Source organism: Labeo rohita, chromosome 9, assembly GCF_022985175.1.
Source record: "Labeo rohita strain BAU-BD-2019 chromosome 9, IGBB_LRoh.1.0, whole genome shotgun sequence".
In the NCBI taxonomy this organism is placed as follows: domain Eukaryota; kingdom Metazoa; phylum Chordata; class Actinopteri; order Cypriniformes; family Cyprinidae; genus Labeo; species Labeo rohita.
Genome location: NC_066877.1, coordinates 31,092,719 through 31,103,957, shown reverse-complemented (window position 1 = coordinate 31,103,957; position 11,239 = coordinate 31,092,719). Strand labels below are relative to the sequence as shown.

The window sequence follows — 11,239 nt, the reverse complement described above, 5'->3', positions numbered from 1 at the left end:
TACCTATTATCCTTATAAATATATATATTTGGATTTTTGGTTTCATGTTGAAAGGGCTCTAACAGCAAACAACGTGATGGCAGGTCACTGTTAATTAGCCAATGAGATTTACAGGCACTGTCTGACTCCTCATTGGGTTTACTGATGCTGATGTTTGTTTAAAGTGTTTGAGTAGGAATTTTGGAAAGAGTGACTGTCTTACTGCTGGGTAGATTACTTACAAATTGTAGTCTGATGACAGATTACATGATAAAAATTGTAGTAAGTAACATAATCTAGTTTACACATTTTAGGTATTATGTATTCTGGCTACTTTTTTTAGATTAGTTTTTACCTAACATGTTTTAACCTTACCATTATATGTTACAAATTGATATAAAAAGCCATTCCATTCTTTGATATCAACATGAAATGCAATAAACATTTCACCAAGCTTTCCCAAACTGGATGTAAGAACTGCAGAGGTCTCCTGTCTGCTGTGCTGCTGAGTGGTTTGCAATTGTAGCTCTGTGTATCTTTGTTTTTATGTTGGAATTTCTATCTTACTACCACTCTCTGTTGTTTAAACTGATAAAATATAACTTAATTCTCACCATATTTGTGATATTATCCATCAAACTAATTTGACATTGTTCGCTTTTAATTTTGTTAGCCTGTTAGCCTGTCATTCGTGCCTACTGTTTCTTTTCTCTCTCTTGCTCAATTTTTCACAAGTTCATCAAACAGCTGTGATAAGTTGGAATCGTTCAACAATAATGGTGAGTCATGGCTTCTCCTGTTATTGTCACCTGCACTGCTTGTCACATGTTTAGTATAGCTTTCTCAGTCAGGTTTCTTAACTAGAGGCATGCATCCAAACTTTAATTGAGGATAGTTAAATCTTAAGGACCTTAGATACAGCTTTGGATGCAACTAGCTTAGCAGGTCCTGTGCAGGGCAACTGGGTGACTGTGAGCCAGCATAGTCGTGGGACAAAACACAGCTCTTCTGTTCCAGTCAAAACATTAAACAGGTTCTCCCCACTCAGTGATGCACCCACTGAGAAACCTGATGAAAGTGCCCTAGTTATTGGCAATTCCATTGTACGGAACGTCAAAAAAAAAAAAAAAAAAGACACCAATCACCATAGCCCAATGCTTACCTGACATCTTGGCAAATTGCTGGCTAATGCTAAATGTAAATTCAAGAAGACTGTTATTCACATCGGCACTAATGATGTTCGACTTCACCAGTAAAATCACTAAAAATAACATTAAAGGGACTTGTATGGCCTAAAATAATGTAAATGATGTCTCTTATTAAAATATGTAACAAAAAACCCACACAAAAAAAATCCACATCATTTTATACATATTTTGGACTTTGTGGGTGCCTTTTTTTTTTGAGGATAACGATAATGGTTGCATTTGGTGAGCTACTGGTGCCTGTATCTATTTTTACTGCAGTCCAACTCGGAATACACAACTTGGAAAATAAAATACTGATACAGTACCACATTGTGCTGCTTTTTGTTGTAATGTTCAGTCGAAGGGCAACAAGAGGAGTGATGTATGTGTTCACTGCTGTATGATAGGAAGAAGTGAAAAGAATGGGAAGATGCCTATGAACGTATAAAACTTTCTAAAGACCCACGTCTTTGTTCTCACCACTTCAACCCTGACGCCTTTGAGGCCTTTAGTAGACCACAGCTACTGAAAGAGCTTACAAACAGCAGAGGCAAGAAATGCTAGATGCCATCCTGGTAGGAAGTAAACATCTTGACACTTGTCATATTGCCGCAGACGCTGAAGGAGCTTCTCAGTTCAGATTTCACTCGATATCCAGGAGCATCTAGACTCCTTGTAGAAAAAAAAAATCAGTGGTACACCATTTGGTTTAATCCTATGCTTACATCCATAGCCAACTGTAAGCTCTTTCAGTAGCTGTGGTAATTGTATCAGTATTTTATTTTCTGAGTTGTGCTGCAGTTAAAAATAGCAATAGGTAGTGCCAGTAGCTCACCAAGTGAAACCATTTCACATCATCGAAAAAACGGGGCTCTCATAGTTCAAAATATATATGAAATGATGTGGATTTTTTGAATAACAAATATTTTATTGGTTTTCTACTACATATTTCAGTAAGAGACACCATTTTACGTTATATTAAGACATACAAGTATTAAAGGATAAGTCCACTTCCAGAATAAAGATTTACAGATAATGTACTCACTCCCTTGTCATCCAAGATGTTCATGTCTTTCTTTCTTCAGTCGTAAAGAAATTATGTTTTTTGAAGAAAACATCTCAGGATTTTTTTCCATATAGTGGACTTCTGTGGTGCCCAAAATGCAGTTTAAATGTGGCTTCAAATGATCCCAGCTGCAAAAAAGAGAGTCTTATCTAGCAAAACGATTGTTATATTTTCATAAAAATAATACAATTTATATACTTTTTAATGTCAAACACTCGTCTTGTCTCGCTCTGCCTGAACTGTTTTCCCAGTTCATGACAGTTAGGGTATGTCGAAAAATTCCCATCTCATGTTCTCCCTCAACTTCAAAATCGTCCTATATCACTGTTTTACCTTTTTTGTTAAGGGTGTTTGATCTTCTTTGCATTTTCACTTTGAAAAGACTAGGTCGGTGCTTCTGCAGTGATGTAGGATGATTTTTAAATGATCTTTGAAGTTGGAGTTTTTCAACATACCCTAACTGTCTTGAACCAGAATACACAGAGTTCAGGGGGAGCAAGACAAGACAAGTGTTTGAGATTAAAAATGTAAATTGTATTTTTTTTAAATGAATCGTTTTACTAGATAAGACCCTTCTTCCTCTGTTGGGATCGTTTACACCACATTTGGGATCGTTTGAAGCCGCATTTAAACTGCATTTTGGAAGTACACAATCGGGGCACCATAGCAGTCTATTATATATGGAGAAAAATCCTGAAATGTTTATCTCAAAAAACATAATTTCTTTACGGCTGAAGAAAGAAAGTCATGAACATCTTGGATGACAAGTGGGTGAGTACATCGTAAATTTTTGTTCTGGAAGTGGACTTCTCTTTTAATACCTAGAGTTCCCTTTAAAAAAGTGTGTGAACTTGCAAATACAATGTCAGACACTGTAATATTCTCTGGTCCCCTCCCTGCTTACCATGGTAACGACATACAAAGCAGACTGTCGTCACTCACTGGCTGGATGTCTAAGTGGTGCCCGCAGAGTAACATATGTTTCGTAGACAATTAGATGAGTTTTTGGGCAAGACTTGACTTGTTAAAAAGAGATGGTCTTTATTTCTCCAGGGGTGGTGCTGCTCTTCTCTCTAGAAATAAGAATCATTGGCCTGGTTTCACAGAGAGGGCTTAAACTAAACCAGGATTAGGCCATAGTTGGTTCAATAAGTACATTTAAGTAATTTTTATAAACGTGCTAAGAAAAAACATTAATGGTGCACATCCTGAGACAGAACAAAGGCACTGATATATTTTAAGCTCAGTCAGTGCAAGTTTCTTATAGCTGAAACAGCTCAGATTTATATTTTATTCTGGGATTAGGTTTAAACCTTGTCTGTGAAACCAGGAGATTGTCTTATTGTTTGTCCTTGACTTACTAGGGTGCAGGTCAGGAAGCAGACAGAAGTCAGTTATATCACAGAGGTCAGTTATATCACAGAAGTCAGTTATGTCACAGAAGTCAATAATTGTTTTATATGACATTATCTAGAGTAATAAGTAAATAATCTCTACTGTTCTTTGTACTGGCTATTTTCGGCAATTTTAATATCCATGTAGATAATGACGAAAATGCACTGGGATCAGCATTTATAGACATTATGAACTCTACTGTGGTTAGACAGCATGTGTCAGGACCCACTCGTTGCCATAATCATACTTTAGATTTAATACTATCACACTGAAATTGATGTCAATAGCATTGAAATTCTGCGGCAGAGCGATCATCATCAGATCATTATCTAGTCTCATATATACTCCATATAGGTAAAGCTGCAAACCCAACTCCTTGTTACAAATATGGTGAAAGATTGCTTTCTAAATAATCTTCCTGATTTGTCTCAATTACTTAGCATATCCACTAGCTCAGAAAAACATGGTATTGTAACAGAAACTATGGACTCCCTCTTTTATAGCATGTTATACATGGCTGATTCTTTTATGCTTAAAGAAGATTAAGGAAAACAGCATAATGAAACAAAACTAGAGGTATTTCATATTGCATAGAGGGAAAGTATTTCCTCCTACAGAAAAGCATTAAAAATTGCTAGATCTGTTTATACTTTTTTGTCTCTTTCAGAAGAAAACAAACAAGAAAAATATAAGGCATTAAAATTATCAACACATTCAATGCACCCACCCTGCCTGTAGCCTATAATGCAGTTAAATGCCCTAAAAATTCAAGATATTGGGGCAAAAATGCTCCTGTATGAGTTTTTGCAATATTTAAATGATATACAAAAACAAATGCAATGCAATGAATAAATTCATGTGCTGTTTTTGCCCTGTTTTTCCACAAGTGCAAATGTAATACTTATTTTATACAACAGTTTTCATAAATAAGAAGTTAAAATTGTCTGTTTTTGCTCAGTTTTGCCATCAGGTTTTTATGAACTGATGTCAGTTCAACAGATTATATCAAATGATCATTTTTCTGTATTATTTAATTTGTACAATACAGTCAAGACCACTGGTCCATATGATAAACTTAATGACTGCCATAAACTGTATCACTAGTTAGATTAAACTTAAACTGAAAGATTGTGACCGTGATATGTATGCCTCCCTCTTAGATTAGCAGTAGTACTTATAAAGAGCTTTTGTAACTCTTCCCCTTTACAAATCAGCCATGATGAAGGTCCTAAAGGGATTTCTTTCTCTAGGTTTGTTGGCTGTTTTTTGGAGCTGCAGTAATGCAGAGCAACAGGACTTCATGTTACTTGCAGGCCCTCTGACCACCAGCCAGACTTCACCTTCAAATGAAGACAATGCATTTAACTGTGGAGGTCCACTGCCACGACAATCCAGAGCCTACTTTCTGTACCTTCAGAGCAGAGGGGTGACCCACTTTAAAGTTCCCCTGTCCTGGTCTGGCATCCTTCCCTCAGGTGATCCTAACCAGCCGCATGAAGACACTGTGAAGTGCTACAAGACGCTTGTGCAGCAGCTGACTGAATCGGGCATCAAACCTCTGCTGGTTCTCCATCGTTCTGCTGTACCAGAAATCTTCAGAGCCAGATATGGAGGCTGGGAGAATCCATTACTGGTGCAGATGTTTGAGCAATATGCAGGATTTGTGTTCAATACATTTGGGGATCTTGTGGACACATTCATCACATTCAGTCAGTCACCTGCATGAGCTACATGAAGTGCAACTTCAAAATGCTGTCCAGTGCCATGCAAATGTTTACAATGCCTATCATCAAATATTCAAAGGTAAGGCATAAGTTTATTATTATTTACATTAAATTTATCTTGGCAAGTTTATTTTTTAAATAAATTGTCTTCAGTTAGGCTGTCACATGCATCGTAAATATAATGTAATTTTTTAATACATTACATTTTTTTTAAATGATATTTGATATCAAAAACCTTATAATATGATATCTGTCAGATAACCTCATCTCTGTCTAGCTCATTTAATTTAATATCCAATGTAATGTGACAAGATGCCCATGTGTGTGGTCAAATAATTAAAAAAAAAACAGTCTTTAAAAATAAATAGTAGTAGTAGTAGTTGTAATAATAATTCATGTTCTGGAATAAAACAGCATGGAATAAAAATGTGTAAACAACAAGCCCCCAGTCGTCTCACATGCATTTTAAATGTAATTTCTATACATATTATTAAAATGATGGTGCCTTTCAGAGTGATTTTTTTTTTTTTTCTCAGTGCTTCGTTTGTCTCTTGGGATCAGAGCCAGTGATATTAACTCCATTTATAAAATGGAGCCAAAAATCATGGTAAGTGTTCAATATAGATCATCATGTATTATGCTGGTGAACAGTTAATATTATGTAATTTATCACATATTATCTTTGTCTCATCTTCAGGCATATGTGGATTTCATCTCTCTGCACATGCAGTACAACTGCAAATTGGGGACACCATATGTGGATTTCATCTCTCTGCACATGCAGTACAACTGCAAACTGGGGACACCCCTTGCCAAGAAATTGATGAAGTTACAGGTAATGATTTATTGTGGCTCTTGAAATATTATATAATCATCTTTACAATAGTGAATCAGATTTCACAGGACTTAACTCAGCTGGTTAATAATATCTTGACTTGGCATAACATTTCAGAACACTAAAATGACACTCTTGTTTCAGATTGGCAGCAGTCAAAAGCCCATCCTCATGTATCAGCTGACAGTCGAAAACTGTGACGGCTATAAAAATCATTTCCAGCCACTAAACACAATTCTTGGAGGTAAAAGTTAACATATTTCTTTAAGTGATGTGTCCAAAGTAAGTGTTTGTAAGTGTACCAAATGCTAACCTAGTATTATTTGTCAGTTTTAAAGAATAAAGATCTTCACATCATGGGCTGTGACATCACACACCTTTTTGAGAAGCTAGATCAAGAAGAAACACTCAAAAGGTAAAGTTGAGACCAAAAAGGTACAAATATCAGAATATAATAGCTGTTTTTACGTCAGCATAACACATGTTCTCATTTAGTTTGCAGATGGAAAACACTAAGACAATTTCCCGTCAGAAATCATCTTCCGCATTGTCTTATCAAACAGTCTGGGAGAAATTCAAAAGTCAAACCACAGCTGAGCGTGATCAGTTCTTGAGTGGCTCGTTCCCAGTTGGTTTTGAATGGTCCATCTCCAGTGAGAGTTTTAAAGTGGAGGGTGGATGGGCTGAACATGGGAAGGGCGAGACCATATGGGACCGATTTAGTCATGAGGGTCATGTCTCTGGAAACCAGACTACTGATTTGGCCTGTGATAGTTATAACAAGGTGGACTATGATGTGTATCTGCTTAGGGGCATGAAGACACCCAATTATCAGTTCTCCATTTCCTGGGCTCGCATTTTCCCCACTGGACGCAAAGAAAGTTTGCTTGAAAAGGGTGTTGCTTATTATGACAAGATGATTGATACACTCCTACAATCTGGCATCGAGCCCACTGTTACCCTCCATCATTGGGACCTTCCCCAAGCTCTGCAGGATTTAGGCGGCTGGGAAAGCGACTCTATTGTGGAAGCTTTCAAAGAATTTTCTGACTTCTGCTTCTCTCATTATGGAGACAGAGTCAAAACATGGATCACCTTCGGCAGCCCGTGGGTAGTGAGCAACCTGGGCTACGGAACAGGGGAACATCCCCCAAGAGTGAAAGACCCAATAATCGCATCTTACAAGGTGCGTCTATCAATCTGAGAAAGTACATACCATATATTTTTATCATTTCAGAAAGTGACATTTCTTTGTTTGTTTTTGCAGGTGACGCACAATATTATAAAATCTCATGCGGAAGCTTGGCATATTTATAATGATAATTACAGAAATCTGCAAGGTGGAAAAGTGGGCATTGCTCTGAACTCCGATTGGGCAGAGCCCAATAATCCCTTAAGTGATCAGGATGTAGCAGCAGCTGAGCGTTATCTAAACTTCATGCTGGGCTGGTTTGCTCATCCCATATTTGTAGATGGAGACTATCCAGCCGTGCTAAAGGAACAAATTGAGAAAAAGAAAAGTTTATGTGGTAAAGAGGTGGCAAGACTTCCAGTCTTCACTGAGGCTGAGAAACAAAGAATCAAAGGCACAGCTGATTTCTTTGGACTTAACCACCACACTTCCCGACTGATTAGTGAGAGCTTGAATAGTTGTGATGCTGGACCGAATAATGTTGGGGACTTCCAGACTCATATTGATCCCTCATGGCCCACCACAGTTTCTGACCAGATCCAGTCTGTTCCATGGGGTCTTCGAAGACTATTGAACTACATCTCTTCAGAGTACACGTCCATCACAAAGGTGCCCATCTACATCACAGGAAATGGAATGCCAACTGAATACAATGGCGATGTGTTCAATGACATTGACCGTGTCGACTATCTCAAAACTTACATTAATGAGGCAATGAAAGGTAAGCATCTTATGAAAACTGGTTAATGTTTAAAACTAAGAGACAAACAAGTCAGTCAGGGAGTTGGTGACCTAAACCTAAGGACTGTTATGTATTTCTTGGTGATTCAAACATTTTTATATTTGAATTATTCATTAAATAGTATTCATTATTTCCAGGCCATAAACACTATTTGCCAAACCTTAACATCATACTATATAATTAAAGTTCACTATCTAAAGTTCACTAACTACATCTCTCTGTCTAAACAGCTGTGCAGTTGGATGCAGTTGGCGTCCAGAGGTTTACAGTCCAGTCTCTAATGGATGGATTTGAGGGTCCTCAAGGCTACAGTCACCGATTTGGATTGCACTATGTTTACTTTGAAGGTGCTGACAGGCCAAGAACCCCAAAAGCATCATTATATTACTACTCAAATGTAATTGAGAGAAATGGTTTTGCTGAGACTGCTGCAAAGACTAACATGCAAATGTATAAAAATAAAATTCAGACCACAAGACTCCCTAGCCTGCCGCCATCTGAAGTTCCTTCAAAATCCAAGGTTGTTTGGGAAAAGTTCACCCCTCAGACCAAGTTTGAGAGACAGCTTTATCACTATGGAACATTTCCAGAGGGATTCCACTGGGGTGTCTCGTCTTCAGCATATCAGGTAGAAGGTGGCTGGAATGCAGATGGAAAAGGACCAAGTGTTTGGGATACTTTCACTCAAAAACCTGGTAATATCCCAAACAATGACAATGGTAATGTGGCATGTGATAGTTACAATAAAATAGATGAGGATCTACACATGTTGAGGGCCCTGAAAGTGAAGACTTACAGATTCTCCTTGTCATGGTCTCGAATTTTTCCCAGCGGCTATAAAGCTTCTCTTAACCAGAAGGGGGTGGACTACTACAACAGGCTCATAGATGGTCTCATAGCAAACAATATCGCACCCATGGTGACTCTCTACCATTGGGACCTGCCACAGGCTTTGCAGGACATCAATGGTTGGGACAACCCTGAAATGATTAACATATTCAATGAATATTGTGACTTCTGCTATGCAACATTTGGAGACAGGGTGAAGTTTTGGATCACATTTAATGAACCCCAGACAATTGCATGGTCAGGATATGGACTGGGTCAGATTCCACCTAATGTGAATCAACCTGGAGATGCTCCATACAGGGTTGCACACAACCTCCTGAAAGCTCATGCACAAGCATATCACACCTATGATCAGAAATACAGAGCATCTCAAGGAGGTCTGGTATCCATTAGTCTGAACGCTGAATGGGCAGAACCCCTAGACGTCAACGCCCCTCGAGAGGTGGTGGCTGCTGATCGAGCCCTTCAGTTCCAGCTAGGATGGTTTGCGCACCCCATCTTTAAAAATGGCGACTACCCTGATGCCATGAAGTGGCAGGTTGGCAATAAGAGTGAACTTCAAGGCTTGACAGAATCCCGCTTGCCTTCTTTTACTGATGAAGACAAAGCCTTTATCCAAGGAACAGCTGATGTATTCTGCATTAGTACATACACAACCAAAGTTGTGCGTTACGTGACCAGCAGACTTGATATTGAGTCTTATGAAACTGATCAGGATGTTGAAAAGAACAATGCAGATGGCTCTGAAAATACAGCTGTTAATGAGCAGAAGGCTGTTGCTTGGGGACTCAGGAGACTTCTTAACTGGTTAAAGGAAGAGTATGGAGACCCTGAGATTTATATTACAGAAAATGGTGTGGCTACAGGCACTGACATAACAGTTGATGACACTGAACGAATATTCTTCCTGAATACCTATGTTGATGAGGCTCTTAAGGGTATGCTAACACTGTTTCTAGTTCACCAACTGTTTGTACTGTGCATATTTGGACACGAAATGAAGTTATGTGCATTCACACCTGTTAATTTGAAATTTTCTGCTTTAAAGCGCAAATTGTACATAATTAGTAGTTAATGAGGCCCAGTGTTTTTAATAGTGTTACATTGTAAATTGTTGAACTTGACACATTTATATGTATTTTCTTTTTAGCACACAATCTGGATGGAGTACGTGTCAAAGGTTACATTGCTACCTCTTTGATGGACTCCTTTGAGTGGCTGAATGGCCACACTGTTGGCTATGGACTTCACTATGTGAATTTTAACCATCCAAGTCGGCCAAGATCTCCAAAGCGCTCTGCTCATCTCTACTTTGACATAATCAAAAATAATGGCTTTCCACTGACTAAGGAGGTAGAAATGTTATATGAACATTTCCCAGAGGGATTTATGTGGAGCACAGCAAGTGCTGCATATCAGGTACAAAACAAACCTTTTTATTTAACAAATAAACCTGTTTTCTTATCTATCCTATTTGTGTCTTCAAATGAGTCACTTTTTCATGTTATGCCGAAACACCACAGATAGAGGGCGCCTGGAGAGCCGATGGAAAAGGTCTCAGCATTTGGGACAAATTTTCTCACACTCCTGAAAAGATGTCGCAGGATGACAATGGTGACATTGCCTGTGACAGCTACAACAGGATCGCTGAGGATATCGAAAATCTCAAGATACTGAGGGTCAAATACTACCGGTTTTCTATTTCATGGGCCAGAATTATGCCAGATGGAACAAACAAGAAAATTAATGAAGCTGGACTCAACTACTATCATAGACTAGTAGATGCTCTTTTGGCAGCCAATATCACACCACAGGTAAAATATTTTTGAATTGAAATTTGCATGCAAAAAAAAATTGCTCTTGTAGCCTAAGAAAATTTGTCTTATTATCATTTTGTACTGACAGGTGACTTTGTACCACTGGGATCTACCACAAGCACTCCAAGATGTTGGTGGCTGGGAGAATGAGACCGTTGTTGAGAGGTTCAGAGACTATGCTGATGTTGTATTTAACAGTCTGGGAGACAAAGTAAAGTTCTGGATCACTCTCAATGAGCCATACATTGTTGCACTGCTTGGATATGGCCATGGAGTTTTTGCACCAGGTATTATTTGTATAGAAAATAATATTTTAGCTTGTCAGTTTCAATGTTAACAGTTATTAATGCATCAAAGTTCTTGCACTGCAAAAAATATTGTCTTACTAAGTATTTTTGTCTTGTTTCCAGTCAAAATAAATAAATTCTTAAAACAAGATGCATTTACTAGATA

The 11,239-nt window shown here is 38.1% G+C and overlaps 1 protein-coding gene across 1 annotated transcript in view; it reads left to right on the top strand.

Annotated features, from left to right (window-relative positions):
- Positions 1 to 4,835: 4,835 nt before the first annotated feature.
- Positions 4,836 to 11,239, top strand: part of LOC127170782 (lactase/phlorizin hydrolase) — a 208,002-nt gene continuing 201,598 nt past the window's right edge. The window contains 13 exon segments of the mRNA XM_051119020.1: positions 4,836 to 5,338; positions 5,340 to 5,430; positions 5,888 to 5,958; positions 6,049 to 6,104; positions 6,159 to 6,186; positions 6,331 to 6,430; positions 6,517 to 6,601; positions 6,682 to 7,372; positions 7,454 to 8,099; positions 8,351 to 9,907; positions 10,120 to 10,388; positions 10,493 to 10,783; positions 10,875 to 11,073. Of these exon segments, the coding sequence (XP_050974977.1) occupies positions 4,844 to 5,338; positions 5,340 to 5,430; positions 5,888 to 5,958; positions 6,049 to 6,104; positions 6,159 to 6,186; positions 6,331 to 6,430; positions 6,517 to 6,601; positions 6,682 to 7,372; positions 7,454 to 8,099; positions 8,351 to 9,907; positions 10,120 to 10,388; positions 10,493 to 10,783; positions 10,875 to 11,073 (4,579 nt within the window). The 5' untranslated portion in view covers positions 4,836 to 4,843.